The 17,801-nt window shown below is 45.7% G+C and overlaps 1 protein-coding gene across 1 annotated transcript in view; it reads right to left on the bottom strand.

Moving 5' to 3' along the window:
* The window catches only part of SLCO2A1 (solute carrier organic anion transporter family member 2A1), an 81,764-nt gene extending 66,078 nt beyond the window's left edge, over positions 1-15,686 (bottom strand). Inside the window, exon 1 of the mRNA XM_079156044.1 lies at positions 15,449-15,686. Within this exon, the coding sequence (XP_079012170.1) occupies positions 15,449-15,544 (96 nt within the window). The 5' untranslated portion in view covers positions 15,545-15,686. The remainder of the gene's footprint in view (positions 1-15,448) is intronic.
* Between the last annotated feature and the right edge of the window lie 2,115 nt (positions 15,687-17,801).

Below are 17,801 nucleotides of genomic sequence, written 5' to 3' on the forward strand. Positions count from 1 at the left end.
TGAATTTTGGATTTGCTTATCCACCCCCAGGACTGTGTCACTTAATCCTTCGTAATAAACCTCTTAAAACATATTCATGTATGTACTCTCTACAGGCTCTAGCTGATTGAACTCAGTCATACAAAATAGTGTCCTCCTAATGTCCACATCCCACTCCTCAGGACCTTTCAATATGTTGCCTCACATGGCCAAAGGGGAATTTTCAGGTGTGATTAAGAATTTTAATTTGGGAGATTATCCAGGATCATCTGAGTGGGCCCAATGTAATATCACACATATCCTTTTTAGAGCAAAGCAAAAGTCAGAGAAAAAGGTGAGAAGGAGAGATTTTAGGATGTTAAGCTGTCAGTTTTGAGGACAGAGTAAGGGGTCATGAGTCAAGGAAGGAAGATGACTCTAGAAGGTGGAAAAGGCAAAGACAGATTCTCTGATGAAGCCTCTAGAAGAAGTACAGCTCTCCTGATATCCTGAAAACTCAAGGACTCCTGACCTCCAAAACTGTAAGATAGTAAATGCATGCTGATTTAAGCCACTACATTTGGAATCATTTGTTACAGCAGCAAATAAGGAACTAATACAAACCTTGATTCATGAAGCTTCCTTCCCATTATCTCACTGCCCTTATGCAGGCTGCCTCTTTTTCTTGTAGCAGAAATAAAATTTGTAGGAGGCCACCTGCACTGGGCACAACAGTCCAAACCAATACAGAGTTTAATTGTAGTTACTGAGCCTTGATTGGTTAGTTATTGGAGGCCCTACACCTTAAGTAAGCTGTAACCAAATGAATGGTTAATTGACTAATCTGTAGCCAATTAATTAGTTTTCTATGCCTCACGTCTATGTTTCTGTGAATGCTGTCTGATCATATTGTTGGCTAGAAGTCTCAGAATCTGCTCTGGTCTGGGAGTTGATGGATTTGTCAATAATTTTTGTTTCATTTCTTTGTTCAAATAAACTCTGCTTGATATAATTGACCTAAGGAATTTTCCCTTTTTATCAGGGATCATGCCTGTTTTTGTTTTTGTTTTTGTTTTTGGCATGGTCCCTGTTTGAGACACTCTGTTCTCTTCCTCTCCAGAGGAAGTCTTAATTGTTTTCTCTGTTCAGTCCTCCTCTGAAATTCGCTCCCCCCTTGTTGTAGAGAAGGATCCCTATTGGACCACATGCTTCAAGGAGAAGCCATCAGTTAAAGCATTCTGCCTAGCCTCGGGGAGGGACACATGACCCAGCTGAGCCAACCACAGCCCTGCCCTGGGACTGTTCCAAATTAGAACTAAATGAAGAGCAGCAGGAACTCTCTAGTTGCTGGCTGTGACTGAGCCTTGGGGAAATCAGAGGTTTATAGTGGAAAATAATGACAGTTGACATTCAGAGGGTAGATGGAGCCCAGCTGGCACTCCAGTCCACCTGCCCAAGACCTTCCTTTTGATTATCAGGAGTTACTTGTGTATTCTAAATATTAGTCCCTAGTCAGTTTTAGACTTTGCAGCCATTTCACAGACTGGCATTTCTTTTGTTTTAAACACTCCTATCTGTTGTTAATATAGATAAATCATCTTTCTTTAGGTGGCATTCTTCTGGTAGGTCTTCTTTACCCCTGGATATTCAGCCTTTTCGTGTCATATTATTTTACACGTCTCTTTTAAGGACCATGTGACTAGCTTGGCATTGCTTTTCTAGATCCAATCTGGGATTCTCTAGCTTCAAAATGGTAATAGTGTCCATTGGCATGTGCTGTAATGTTGGATAAAGTTAGATTTGTCTCTGCTTGTTATATTATGCTACTACCATTTACCATGAAGGGTTTTTTGTTAGTTTTTATTTTTGCCTTTTGTCTTCCCCCTCACCCTTCCAATCATCTATTGTTTATGTTTCTTTTAAAATTTTTGTTATATTTCCTTATTCTCCCTTGTATTCCCTTCTGCCTTGGAAGATATGCATCCAATATCTCTGTCTTAATGATTTTCCATATGTTGTTAAAATTGTGGCACAATGCATATAACAAAATTAACCATCTTCACCATTTTTAAGTATACAGTTCTGTGGCATTAAGTACATTCACTTGTGTAACTGTTACAACCATCCAACTCCAAAACTCCAAAACTCTTTATCTCACAAAACTCTATTAATTGAATACAACTCCCCATCCTCCCTGCCCCCAATTCCTGTCAACAACCATTTGACTTTCTGTCTTTACAAATTTGGCTATTTTAGATACCTCATATAAATGGAATCATCAAGCATTTAACTTTCAATGACTAACTTATTTCACTTTGTGTAATGCCCTCCTGGTGTATCAATTGTACAACATGGGTTAGAATTTCATTCTACATACATTCCATTATATATATATATATGGCTCATTTATCCATTAGTGGAAGTCTGGTTTGTTTCTAACTTCTGGTAATGTTGCTATGAACATGGGCATATAAATATCTCTTTGAACCCTAATTTCAATTCTTTTGTACATATCCCCTGTAATGGAATTGATGAACCATATGGGGATTCTATTTTTAATTTTTCAAGGGACAGCTATCCTGATTTCCATGGTGGTTACACCATTTCACATTCCCACCTATAGTACCCAAGAGTTCCAATTTCTCTACATCTTTGGCAACACTTATTTCCTGATTTTTTGTTCTATTTTTGTAAATAGCCATCCTAATGGGTATAAAAGGATAACTCATGATTTTGATCTTCATTTCACTAATGATGAGTGATGTTGAGCATGTTTTCATGGACTTCTTACTCACCTGGGTATCATTTTTGAAGAACTGTGTACTCAAACCCTTTGCTAATTTTTCAGTCCCTTATTAGATGTATTATTTGCAAATATTTTCTCCCAGTAATGTGGACTGCTTTTTCATTCTTTCAATTGTGTCCTTTGATGCACAGAAGTTTTTAATTTTGATATAATATGGTTTGTCTATTTAACTTCTGTTGCCTGTCCTTTTGATGTCATATCCAAGAAATCTTTGCCAAATTCAATGTCATCAAGCTTCACCTCCAACTTTTCTTCTAACAGTTTTATGTCTTACATTTAGATCTTTGACCCACTGTGAGTTAATTTTTGTATATGGTAAAAGATATATTCACCATATGAATAGGATAAATTCTGTTGCTAATTCTATGTGCTATAGCTTTGAGGTTTTAATTTCTCAAAGGAATATTTTCACCCAGGTATCCTGTTAGAGGCAAAGCTCCTCTGTCCCTGGGGTGGTGTGCTGAGTTTACTAGTTACCCTTAACCAAGGGGCCCAGCTTTATGAATAGATCTGAGTTTCATTCAACTGCCCATGAATCTTTCATACCTGTGTGATTACTAAAACCCATTCCCCACTAGGAGTTTCTTTAGGGTCTTTAATTGTTCGTTTATACCACACTCATTTTTCCCTTTTACCCTGCTACAAGGTCAACTGATGCCCCTGTTATTCTGATATTTAATCCATTCTTCATTTCTTTCACCTGAAGATTTTGTTCTTTCTTGCAAGCTCAGCTAGTATTTAAACCTTTGGTGTTGTTCTATATTATGCAGCACCTCTAGATATTTGTAGTAAGGTTTCATGTTATGTGGACCCATCATGTGTATGGAAACCATAGTTCACTAGAGCTCTTCATGGTCTACCTTATCCCATCTAACCACAATCTTTGGAGGGCAGGGACCTTATCTAATTCACAGCTGTGTCTTCCATACAGAGGATCTACATGAGAAACACAAAGGTGACTTGTTAAAATTCAGAGTCCTTTACCTAGATGTATTAAGCAGAATCCAGTTCTGTTTCCACCCTATTCTTCCTCCTGAAACAGTTCTTCTCCCCCTTATGTGACAGGCTTTATAACTTTGCATTTTTTTTGTGTATCTACCCACTGTCTATTTCACTCCCTGAGGGTGTAGCCCACTTTATTTTACTCATTATTATGTCTATAATGATTGTCGATAAGTGATCAATACTAATAAGTGAATGAATAAATGAGTTTCAGGCATCCATTTCAATACTGTGATCTCTGAGTTCAGAAATTCATGCTGTTTAGAACACTGGCAAAGAGTTGTCTGGCAAACAGTGGGTGGTCAATCAAGGCTCACCAAATGACTCAGTGAAAGCCCACTCTGAGAATTCTTTCCACATCCTCTCAGGTGTAAAACCCCAGGCACAGAACCAGACCCCTAATCAGCCTTTAGAAGATCCTGTCCTAGCTTCTGTTCTTACCGCCTCACTCTTGGGCCCACTCTTCCTATAGGGCAAGGAGCCAACCAGATATACTCATTTCTCTAACAAGTGTGTCTAACCCTTAGGGCTGAATTCCTAAGCTCTGAGCCAGCCCCTGAGAGTGGGCACCAAAAGACTTCCTGGACAGAATCACCTCCTAATCTTCCAGAAAACATTCCATCTTTTTGCCTCTCTTTAAGACCTCAAGTATTGTTATTTGACTTTGCCTCCATCCCTAGAGAGCTGTGAGACTCAAATGCAGTGGGAATGGTGACAGTACTGGGGGACATGGTCCTTCCAGACAACCACATCCTCCTGGCTGCAGTCTCAGCTGCATCATCTTTGGTCTATTCTCGGGGACCTGAGAATAATGCAATTCCATTGCATTTCATATACCACAATTGAGATGGCCAGGTGTACCTGGGAAAGGAGGGTGGCTCTCACCATAGACTTTAGGACTTTTCAATTGATTGTTTTTTCCTGAGAACAAATACAGGACATGTTTACTGTAGAAAAATGGAGAACATAGAAATCTGCAAAGAAGAAAAGTGAAGCCGTTAATACATTTTCTATGCAGAGAGATTCATCACTGTCCAGATATACTGCCTTCAAATCTTCTTGCTCTACAAGTTAGTAACTTAAATGTTTTGGATCACCTCTACCTGTGGTTGTTCATGCCATCTCCACTCACTTCACATTAGAGATTGGACTCTTCCCCAAAGTTTAAACTATTCTCAGTAACACTTTGAAAAATGATTTGTAAATATTTTATAGATAGATCTCCTGTGATTGATTGATTGGCTCTCCAATTGCTGTATATGCAAGCCCTTCCCTTGTTCAATGTTTCTGAGCAGATGAGTTACATGATAAGATATAGTGCAGCTGACCAGGTTTCCACTGATTCTTTCATTTGGAAATCAAGTGTTTCTAAGCCCCACGGTTGCCCACACCCACACCAGTGTAAATGCTTCCAGCTGCTCAGCTGGAGTGTGGGTCTAGGCCCAAGACCAAGGGTGAGGGAATGTGCACCAAGAAAGGGAAAGGAGGACTGAAGCCTTGCAATATTACCATTGCCAAATTCGTCTTGGAAAACACAGCAATAAATAGAAATAGGCAACTCTGCTGTGTCTGTCAGTATGCACCAAGACTCTGGCTTGGGGTTTATGATGAAGTACTAGAGCTGCCATAGAGGGAAAAAACCTTAAGACACTGTCACCCAGAGAGCCCCACTGTAATGTGGCGATTCCCAGAGGCTGCCTCCCACTTTCCTCCATTATAAACTGTGGATAAGAAGCACCTGACAGCACTGGGGGAGGGGCTTAGTCAGAGAGTGTTTCCGAAAGGACCTAACCTTGCCCCATTTATGTCTCTACATTTTCACATAGTGGGTGCTGCCAAGCAGGAGGCCTCAACTGTATTTACATTCACAACTCAATATCCATAAACCCCCTTTTATGTTTTACCACACATAGAGGCCCTAACAAAATAGGTCCATGTTGGGGATGATATCTCAGAAAATCATAATGGCTGCTCAGAATGTGTTGATGCTGAGGGTGGGAATCCTGAATATGTGTCATTTAAAGATAACCTGAAACTGGAGTGACTAATGCCCGTCTCCGTGTACATTTGACATGTTTGCACATTAAATTTACAGATAGGTTCCATGAACCCACTATTTTCCAGGACGCTGAAGACTGAAGAAGAAGGTGACTTGAGAAATATTTTGGCTGCACAGAAAGACAGCTTCCATGAATTTGCAGGGTCTGGTGGGCTAGGGGTCCCCACCATAAGACCCTCTCTGCTGATCTGGGCCCCTGTGCCACTTTACAACAGCTGTCACCAAGCCTGAGGCACCCACATGAGTAGTGACTGAGCTTCTTGCAGAGACAAGAGGGACAAGAGGAGTCGGGGGTCACACAGCAATGCCCACCTTCACAACCTGGTCTGGCTTTCAGAAGAGGATGGCCCAAGCCACCTGGTTTTCTGTTTCAACCCTGCTAAGCAGTCCTCAGCTAGAGGGACTTCTGGGACAGGGGAGACCTTCCTAGTACAGACAAGGAGGTAAGTGACGAGGAGGTGAGGTGTCCCATTAGCTTTGCTCTGAGGGGGATTCACACAGAAGGACAGGCACAGATTTCAGCTCAATATGGGTCTGCTTTGGGATGCAGCATGAAGTCCCTGGAGCTATGTGAACAGAGGTGGGACTTTCAGATGATTTCTGCATCTTGGAGCAAATGAGCTTGCTTCTTATGGTCAATTCTGAAATTCAATAATCCCCCACAGCAGGAAGCACCATCTTTCTATAGCTTGATTTTGTCATCATTCGTATAGATCCTGTGTAGGAAGAAGTTTTTAAAGGCCATAAAAGCCATGACCAACAATGAAGAAAGGCTGAGGAGGAAGAGGAGGACCTCAACAGAAATAAGACAGAAACCCAGCCTTGCAAGAGCCCACCTCTGGGCTTCGCCACCTGCTCTCAGAGAGCCTCCCCTTTCTGCCTCCCTGAATCCCCGAGGTTCATTTCCATTCGCGGACACCATGCCTGACCTCCTTGATGCCTTCCATGCACCACAGTCAGAAGGCAGGAGTTTGCTCTTGTAAAACAGCGATAGCAAGAGAGGCAATAAGGTGACTACTCATTCCAACTTGCTTAGAACATTCCCAATTCTAAAGCTGAGAGTCCTGGGTCCCTGGAACCCACTCAGTGCCGGGCAAATGGAGACAGCTGCTTACCCCGGGAGGCAGGGAACGGCGCAGGCAATTGTTTCTTGGAAACTGGGGAGCCTCTTAGGGAAGCTGGGGATAAAGAGCAACACACCTAGTAAAGGGCCTGACCCGCAGATGCTCAATAAATCCTCAGCTCCCAGCTTTCCCTCAACTGCACTGTGAACCAAAGGAAAGCATTAAGTTGCAAAAGCGCCTGAACAAGCGAGGAGTAACTTGTAAAACAGTCTGAGAAAGTGATCAGACTAATCCCATCCGGGGATCTCTGGCAGTCCGAGAGCAGGAGGAGCAGGACCTGAAGCCTGCTGTTCTCTCCACCGCTGCCCCTTTTCCCCAGGTCCACAGGGGCCTCACTGTGTGCCCCTTGCTGGGCTCCTCTCCTGGAGTGTACCACCGAGCTCAGCCCAGGAACTTTCAGACACCCACACCCCACACACCTGTCCCCTCAAACTGTCTAGGTGCCAGTCCCAATGCACCCAACAAGTTAGCTGGGTGAACTAACCAGATAAACTAGTTCTGACTTGACATCTGCCTGTGTTGTTTCCCGAACTCGGTACACCGCACCTGGGAGTCTGCATGTAGGAGGCACGAGTTAGACACGACACAGCTTCCTGGAACATCAAGGTTACCCCAAGATTTGTGGGGAAACGCAACATGCTTTTGGATACAGATGATCGTGGAGGAAGATAGAAAATTCACTTGATTTTCAGACAAAATGTAAAAATATGTCTATGAAATGTCATGCTCAGGGTTAGGCCACATCCCGAGATACCTCCTGCTGCCCCATGTACTATCCCCATGTGGAAATATTTTCGTTCCACTGTCTTCTAGAATTCAGGGCCTTTTATCACAAACGCTAGCTCAGTGGAGCCTCCTCTGATGACGACTGCATCCTAACTGAGGCCCCTGGTGTTCCAGGGCAGTATCTCCCAGAGCTGCTGGATGGAGCAGTCTGGTATCTAGAGCAGCACTGGGTAAACAACACGGAACATCTACCAGGCTCCCAGGTTCCTCCAGGGCTCAGATGCACAATCTCTGACAAGGGGATAGCGTGCCACATTTCTGGAGGTGGGGGATAGTGTTGATCAAACTGAATGCTCCAAAGTTCCTAAGTCCCAAGGTCACTGCTCCTTGGCCACGCCCTCAGGCTGAGCACAAGACTCCCTGTGAGCCCCCTAAGCATTCGCCTCCAGCCATCAAAGATCCTGGGAAAACAAACCCTGGAAGAATGTGGCTCTGAGACTTCTGCTCTGCTTTCATTTCCCACCCCTGAGCAAATTTAATCCATCCCAAACAGTAAGTCACACCCAGAAAATCAAGGTCCTCTAAACCAAGTGAGCTGGGGATTGATCAGGGACGACCTGGCTGCTTCTGCCAGGTTTCATAACAGGTTTCCCGGCAAAGTTCAGACCCAGCTGGCCCTGTTCCTAGTCTCATCTCAATCAGCAATTTAAGAGCATGAGAAGAGAATCTGAGAATGGAAAAGAACGTTCGAGATCACCAAGCTTAGGTCCAAATGATCAAGGATGAGAAGACCCAGAACTGAGAGGCATTCTGTGGTCACAGGGAAAAGGGGACCGGGGAGGGAGAAATTCCTGCTTTGCCAGTTACTGGATATGTGGCCTTGGCTCAACCTCAGTTTCCCCAACTAGGAAATGAAGATGGTGTTACCTCGATTGCAGGGCTACTGTTGAGATCAGAAAAAAATCAGAAACATAGATCAAGTTCAGGAGAAAAGAGCTACTGATCAGCTAGGACCAGAAGAAGAGCTGGGGCATAAATACATAAGATCCCACACTGTTTCCAAAAGTGAGCTTTATTTTAGAAAGTAAAGTAAGCTTGGATTTTAGGAAAATTCCCGATATCTATCTAAAAGCCAAAGTAGAAGGGGAATCAAATTTGGCAGCCATAAGCTAAACACATACAATTGGGAGGATAAAACCAAGCTTTCCCCCAACTCAAGACTTGATCCACACCTACAAAAATCAAGACATAGCCAGCATGGTGGCACATGCCTATAATTCTTGTAGCTTAGGAGACTGAGGCAGGAGGATAAAAAGTTCAAAGCCAGCCTCAGCAACTTGGCTAGACTCCAAGCAACTTAACAAGACCTTGTCTCAAAACAAATATTAAAAAGGGCCGCCGGGGATGTAGCTTAGGGATTGAGTGCCCTCGTTTAATCCCCAGTACCAAAAACAAAACATCAAGACACAGTGGTATTGGCAGAGAGCTATACACATAGATCAATGAAACAGAATAGGAAACCCAGGATAGACCTGTGGTCAACTCACTTTTGATGGTGGGTTTTTTATACATTTGTTGGTGGTGTGCTGGGGATTGAACCAGGGCCTCACACATGCTAGACAAGCACTCTACCATTGAGCTACCTCCCCAGTCCACCAACTGATTTTTGACAGAAGTACAAAGGCAACTCAATAAAGGAAAGATAGTCTTTTCAACAAATGGTGCAGGAACAACTGATCTACGATAGCCCCCCACCCAACACACACACACACACACACACAAAGCAAAATTAGAAAACTAAATTTTTGAAGATGTAGGAGAAAGCACTTGGACACAAAGTTTCGGTGAAGAGTTCTTAGACCTCAAAAGCCAGATCCAGAAAATTAAAAGGTCAGTAAATTAGAATTCATCAAAATTAAACATTTTTCCATAAAATATTTAAGAGGATAAAAAATATTCTACACACTAGTAGAAATTATTTGCCAACCACATACCCAATGTATGTATGTAATTTACACATAAAGAACTCTCAAAACTCAATACTAAAAAAAGAAATCCAATTTGAAAATGAACAAAATAACAAACAGACATTTCAATGACGAAGAGATACAATGGAAATCCATGTAAGATGTTCTAGGTTATTAGCCATGAGGGAAATGCAAATTAAGACCATGTTGTGATGTCACTACACATTTATTAAAATAGCTAAAATAAAAAGTAGTGACAATATCAAAGGCTGACAAGGTGGCAGAGCAACTGGAACTTTCACACATTGCTGGTGCAAATCTAGAAAACAGTTTGGCAGATCCGTAAGACAGCTCAGCTTGCAACAACCGTATGACCCACAGACACACTCCTGGGCATTTACCCCAGAGAAATAAATATTTATATCCACACAAAAACCTGCACACAATTGTTCATCAAAGATTTATTTGTAATAGCCCCAAACTAGAATCAACCCAAATGTTCTTCAGTGAGTGAACATTTAAACAAACTATGGTACATCTATATCATGGAACACAACAGCAATAAAAAGGAACAAATTCTTTCTATGTGCAACAATTGGGACAAATTTCCAGGACATTGTGACAAATTGAAAAAAAAAATGAATCTCAAAAGGTTACTTCTTTTATGACTCCCTTTATGTAACATTCTAGAAATGACTAAATCACAGAGATGGGGAACAGGTTCATGGTTGCCAGGGGTTGCCATTCAGTAGTCAGAAGGGGGATGGATGTGACTGTAAGTGGGTTAACAAAAGAGAAGCCTTTGTGGTGGTGGAATAGTTCTGTATCTTCATGTGGTGGACCAGTGGTTATAAGAATTCCACACAAGTGATAAAATGGCACACAACTGTACACATGCATGACAGCAATGTCAATTTCCTGATTTTGATCATACAGTATATTTATCAGAGTTATATAAGATGCAACCACCAGGAGAGGCTGGGTGAAGGACACACAAGACCTTGAAGTACTATTTTCCTTCGAATCTATAATTGTTTTAAATTTGTTAAGGTTTGGCTCTGGAACATCCCCCAAAAGCTCACGTGTTGAAACCTTGGTCCTCAGTGCAGTAATGTTCAGAGGTGGGACTTCTAGATCATGAGGGCTCTGACCTCATTAATGAATTAATCCACTGAGGGATTCATAGCTGAATGGAGTATTGGGAGGGGTGGAAACTGTAGGAGATAGAATCTGTTTGGAGGCAATGGGTCCTTGGGGGCATGCCCTCAGGAACTATATCTTGTCCCTGGCCCTTTCCTCCCCACCCATCCTACCTCCCAGTTTCTGCTTTGCTCCATTCACCAGGCCCTTCTGTCATGATGTTCTGTCCCACTTCAGGCACAAAGCAGTGAAGCCAGTCAACCATGGGCTGAGACATCAGAAACCGTGAACCAAAATAAAATTTTCCTGTTTTTCTCAGTTATTTTGTCAAAGCAAGGAATAGCTGACTAACAGAAAACTAAAACTTGTTTTTAAAGAATCAAACCAAATTTTATCTTATATTAAGAACTCAATTGACTTTCTCCTGTGATCCCTTATAAGAAAGTCCCCAAATACGATGATGCCAGCTATCTGTGTGGATCCTGTGGGATATGGATAATGTAAGCTCACACACCTATTTTTTCAAGTCATTCTCCAAAAGAAACTGATGGAATGGTCATGGATACATGGGTGATCCTCACGATGTAAGAACGGGAGTCTCTGAGGGACTCGTTCACTCCAGGAGTTTCCTTGGCTTCTCAGTTCCACTATCCCTGCTCTCATGCTTTGGCACATAACTGGACCTCTGACAGACCAGGCAGAAGGGAAGTTCAGGTAAGGTCCAAGTGTGGTTAAACCAAGCAGAGGCACAGGACAAACCAAGAAGAGGCTGCAAAGAGAAAGACTGAGGAAAGGGAGAGGCCAGGGGACCTCCTACATTCCTCTGCATGAACAGACGTATGGCACAGCAGAACAAAAGAAGGTGAGGGGAGACCACACTTCCATCCCAACACCCCATCCTGGGTCTTCCAGAATGGGAAAAAAGTAGCCACTGTCATGAACAGAAGAGAACCATCAGGAAGAGATGAAATGAGCTATCCACGCCGTGCAACACAGGTCACTCTCAGATTTGTTCTGTGTGCCACTAAAGAGAAAATACAAGCTAAGAAGGGTTCTGAGCAACATCCAGGAGAAGGTCTGAGTGACCTGTGACGCCTTGACCCCAGCAGTTCACGCTGTTCCCCACCAGAAGCAGTGCCCAGGTGGCTCTCAGGAGGCAGATGCCTGAGAGCTGAATGATGCTGTCTTAACATTAGAGAAACCCCACCCCCGGACAGGAGTGGGGGTCTTAATTAAGCAGATCAGAGAAAGAATTCTTAGGCCTTGGGGATTCTATGGAGAGTGTTTTCCTGAGCATGAATCAGATTGCTGGGATATAGTACTTTGTTCTAGAAACTGAGAGGTTAAGCCCAAAATGCCTCCCCATGGTTGAGAACTGAAGGTCTCAGAAGTTATGGACACAGGCCAGGACAAAGGACATACCCCCCATTTTTGGTTCTCCTAGGCTAGAGGTTACCAGGGCTGCTTAGGCCAAGCTGGAAGGTTTGCCTTTCCTTCCTTCCCACTCTTCTTCCCGTCCCGACCCCATCAAATGTATATGAGTTCACCACACTGGAGCCTTGGCAGCAAATGACCACTCCCGCTATAAGATAGACTCAGTTTGGCCCCAAAAGAAAGTTTCATTTTAAGGAGAAACAGATCTCTTAGAGGCTGCCAGGATAAGTCAGCCACAAAGCCTCCCTTCTACCAACACCCACCCCCACCTCCATGCTCACTGAATGGACCTGTTTTTAATTTAGAGTTCTAGCCTCTGAAATACTCCCTCTGACAGTGAGTCTCAAGTAGGTCCTGTACTTCCTAAGAATCCTGCAAGTCGGAGGCCAGAGACTATCTCTAAATTAAATATCAGGACATGCACTCCTGCAGGGAAGTCTAAAAAATGGACCCTAAGTGTTGCCAGGCTGTTTGAATGAGCAACTGGGAGCATGCATATGCATCCTGCTGCCCCTACAGCTCCCCGCGGTCACAGCTGAGACTTGTGTGTCACCAGGGCCTGGGGAAAGCCTTCCTAATGGAAACCCATGGAATCCTTGCCTGCTAAACCAGCTGATGGGAAGGCTGGGTTGTACAGTGGTTAGAGTTCATGTCCCTCTACACTCCAACCCTTGCTGGTTATATGTCCACACATGGGGATCCCCTACCAAAGCCATATTTTCCTCATCATTAAAGGGGACAATAATTTACCTGATATAGTTACAAAGAAGACAAAACTGGGTACAGTATTTCCACTGTTCATATAGCTCAATTGCTGTTAGCTACTATTACTGTTATTTTGGACACTATTATTATTAATTGTAATTTTTCTTAACTAGTAGTTGTAACTATTTGTAGTTATAACTAATAGTTGTCGTTTTTCTTAACTAATGATTCCATGATGGAATTGGTGGAACAATAGTTCCTACATGGTATTTGAACGTACAGTTCTGTTTGCTGAAGCAAGAAGCACTTTCAGATTGACAAAGTCCCCTTCCTGTGCCACATCCTGTTACTGAGCCACCTCACGATGTGGGCATTGTTTATATTATCCAATTTTTCAGGTAAGGACCCTGAGGACCAGGAAAAGTCAGAGATGCTTCCCTGTGTCACACAGTTAGTAAGTGATTGGGATGGGATATGGATCTGAGTCCTCTGGCTTTATCCCTTTTCCCTAAACCTTACAGTATGTGGGATTTCTCAGGAATGTCCATAGGCCAATAGGTTAGTCTGCCCCAGCAACAAGGAACCTAGGAAAATGACAGATCCTCAAGTTGAGTGTCCCCTTTCCTATCCACATCTCGAGGTGTTTGCAGCTCATTCCCCACCGGGAAGGTGAAAGGCTGTGGCCCAACTTCTCATTCAGAGGACGAAATTTCCCCTCAAAGCCCTGGATCGTTCTTACTGTCCCCGGAGGGACGCTTAACTAATGGGATTCCAGATTCCAATTTCCCTGGAAATCGCCAGCCTTTCGCCTGGTTTCAGGCTCCTGAGTGAAGCTCAGTTCAGATTCTTCCAAATTCTGATCTTAAGACTGTTATCCATCCAAAGAAAAACTCTTAACTGATGAGCCCTTAACTCCCTTAGGAGCTCAGAACTCAGGCCTCAGGCATGAATCATTAGCATGAGAGAAGTTATCTTATTCTTATAGATCTTCAAAGAAACTGCTGCCATAAACTATTTTAGGGTGTGTCTAAATGGCTCGGCCTTATCCCTTGTCACTGTCAGGAATCTGTGCAGGAACAATGACCCCTCCTGCCATTCTTGGGGGTGAAGGAGGTAGACTGCCTGTACCCTGTTTCCTGACACAGGCCCATTCCTTTCAGACCATCCGGCACCCACCCTGCCCTTTCCTTCCAATTCTTAATTTTTAAATATCACACTTTCCACAATTCTCAGCTGAAACTTCTCCAGAACACTTTCAAATGGTGGAATGGAAATCGCACACAATGTTCTATGCAGGTTTGGCCAGAGGTGAGGTTTTAGGATTATTTTAAATGATCTCAAAATATCTGTCTTATTTATACTCAACCATGAAATCTATTCAACCTTTATTACTGTGGTGTGGGAAAGAACAGCAACAGGAATAGGGAATTCCACTAGTAACAATCTAAGTACAAGTATGTAGGTGGGATCCTCTCTGACCTCCAGATCCCTTTCTGTTAGATACATGTAACCAGTTCACAGAGTCCCAACCTCCCTTGGTGTGGTCTGAGTTCCCCCTATCTCCACCACTGGAGGCTTTACCCAGTTCCATCTGATTGTATGATTGTGGGAAACAACCTAACCTCTCTACACCATAATCCCTACCCTGACCCCAATATGCCCTCATGGTACGCTGTAGCCTTCCACTTCCTCATAAGGTAGCTTCCCTCTGCCAGGAAGTCCCCAAAGAACCTGAGTGTGGATTCAACCATTCTAGGTCCTCCTGGACCTGTGAGTGAGTGGAAAGCATTTCTGACTCCCGGGGAAGAAGGTGTTGTCATTCTATTAGCTGCCAACACCCCAATTTCTCTTCCCTGTCTCCCCTTAACTTGCTGGGCCAGAGGCACCTGCTCTGATCTTTCTGACCACTAGGGCCACTGCTTTCCTGGGGCCATTTTCAGATCAGGAAAGCAGGTCCTAGCAGAAGGGTTGGCTGCTGAACCTCTGAGAGGGAATTCCCAGCATCGTTGGGAGAATGGCAGCCAGGTAGCAGAGTCCCCACCAGCTTTGGTAGAAGTTGACAGCCCCAGGAAGAACATCTTCTGCTACCCGCCCCAGGACTGGCTCCATCTCGAAAGTACCCACAGCCATCCCCACAAGGCGCCCACCTGGCACCTCCAAGCCCATCCCAAGAACGAAGTAACTGTCTGCGGGAGACAGTGTTCCTCTAGATACTCTTTTTCTAAGATGGCAATTCTCGCATCGCCGTTGTCTCTCTAGGGTTGTCTCAAAAAACACAGGTACTTTCACCGTCCTCTTTCTTAGCCTGTTGAGGGCAGGTGAGCACTCGCGCGCGCGCGGCCCCTCCAGGTGTCCCAGGGCCGGTAGCGCCAAACGCCAAGGGTGCGACTTGGAGTGGTGGCCCTGAGGGCCGAGGAGGGAGCCGGGAGCACCCAGCGCCCCCTGGACTTCGGCAGCACCGACGCCAGCGCCTCGCGAAGGTGCGCGCGGCGCGGTTCAGCCCGGACTGCCCGCGGACTCTGCTCACCTTAATGTTGCCAAAGACGGAGCGGGGACAGCGGCCGGCTCGGCCCGAGGAGGCGCTGCTGCCCTGGCGCGCGCCGGGCTTGGGCAACAGCCCCATGGTGGCGGATGGCGGGCCGGGCTGCAGAGTGACACGGGGACGGCGTCCCCCACCGCCCTGCCGAGGCGGAGGCTGCAGGCTCCGGGCCGAGCTCTCCAAGCGAGACCTCGCGGGCTGGTCCGGCCGGACTGGTGGATGGAGAACTTGGAGGCGCGCGGCGCGGAGACTGAACAAGAGAGTGCGCGCCCAGAAGTTTTTATAAGTGGCCGCCGCCGTCGCCGATGATGAAACGCGCTCTCCCTCCTCCCTTTCTTCCTCCGGAGTCAATAGCGCTGCGAGCCCCCGCCCCCGCCGCTGCCGCCTCCTTGGACAGGTGTCTTCGGGGCTCCGGAGTCCGTGCTGCCCAAGCCCGGGAAGAGCTGGGTGCGCTGGGGCTCGACCTCAGCTCGAACCCGTGAGTCTGGACGGTCCCGGGAGAAGGTCCCGCCTGCTAGGAGGGGTGGGGGAAGGAGGGAGTTAGTGGCAGGAGGGACAGGACGCTGCAGGAGGGTGGGGGGATGACCGGGTGAAGGTGGGTGCAGCCGGTGCGGGCAGGTGGGTAATTAGAGGGGATCCAGGAAGGAATGGGCAGGGCCAGGGGGTAGAAGGGGTAGGAGGGTCCGAGGGACCCCGGGGTAGGGACAGCAGGAGCGAAGCGGGTGGAAGGGAGCCTGGGGTTCCTGGAGAGGTGAGCCCGGCACCCCGCCCGACGCACTTGGGAAGATTTACGCAGCCAGTCTCTGCTTGTTTGCACTCGCCGCGGCAAACGTGGGCCCTCAGTTCCGGTGATGGCTCTGAGACTCGCCGAGGCTCTGTTTGTGCTGCGGGCTGATTTATATTTAAACTGCTCTTTGCGCTGGAGAGGGGGCGGGTAACAAGGTGGAGGGGTGGGGGCCGCCCCGGGCTGGGCCCGAACTCTCTGGACCTGAGCCAAGGTAAACGGCAAGCGCTGTCAAGTGTCGGCCAGGCTGGGTCTGGGCTGGAGTGCTGCGGGGACAAAGGAGGGGCCTGGACAAACGGGATGCACCCCACTGACCTCCTTCTTAGGGTTGGAATGAACAGCAGATTTATTTTTCCCAAGGGTTTTTTTTTTTTTTTTAACCTCTGGGACTGCAAACTCAGAAAAAGGAAAGAAGGTGAGGCTTTTGCCTAGGCCAAAAAGATTCTGCCAAAAGCAGCTGCCGTGTGGAATCCAGTGCTAGAGCCCTTCCTCCAGCTCCCTAATTTCTGTAGTCCCCTACAGAGCCAATCTCTCTGAGCCCACCCCACACCCAGGAGAAGATGCGCGTCAATACCCAGGAAATTTCAGCTATCACAAAGTCATGGGATGGTCGAACCATATAGGCTGTTTATTTCTACCCAGGGCCTGAGGCATTTAGGCCTAGTGTGGCCTTGGCCTGTGTCTACCGGCTTCTCTTCACCAGGGCAGTAGGACCTCAGGCATGGCAGCATTCAGAAGCTATTGGACAGTGGGTAATCTCTGACCACTCCACTCACCCACAGAGAGAGGTGTATCCAGGCAAACTTTCCAGAGCCCTGCAGCAGCCCCAGATCTAGAGCAAGCAGGAACTCCAGGTCACCATTCTGTCTGGTTGGACAACAGGAAGCACAAAGACACCTCCTATCACAGAGAACTCAAGGTGTGCTGGGCACAGATAGTAACTCAGGTGGTAGATTATGCCAGGCACTTGGCTGAGCCCCCACAAGCACGATTCTGTGTAACCCCAAGATTAGCTCTACAGTGACAGATTCTATTACAGTTGGGACTTCACAAATGGGAATGCTAGTGGCCAATTAAAAATTGCCATACAGCAAATAAGTGGTGGATCCTGAAGCACTTGAAAAGTTATCTAGTCTAGGAGCCTCATTTCATGGGTGGAATTGAGCAGGGACCAGAGAATACCAGGTCAAGGTCACAGGCACATTAGGGCCACCATGACTTGAGCTTCTTCTTCAATCTCTAGCCTGAGGATTATCCTCTAGTGGAATCCCAGGGGGGACCAACCACTCCAGCCCTCACATTGTCTTGCTCAGTTAACCTTGACCTCTGACTGCTCTCGGGATCAGCTTCATCTCCAAGGCCTATTCAGAGATGCCATTTCTGTACTGGTGGAGTTCAGCTAAATGTAGATTCAACCAAAGTGACTTAAATGAGGTTTATTTGTCTGTCATAATAGGTCTGCAGTAGGTAGTGTGGAGGTCACGATCTAGACCCCTTCAGTATTCCTTAATGTGTGACTGTCCTCCCCTATGGTTTGCTCATGGTCGTAAGATGGCT

The sequence above is a fragment of the Sciurus vulgaris genome (genome assembly GCF_902686455.1).
Source record: "Sciurus vulgaris genome assembly, chromosome: 10".
NCBI lineage: Eukaryota > Metazoa > Chordata > Mammalia > Rodentia > Sciuridae > Sciurus > Sciurus vulgaris.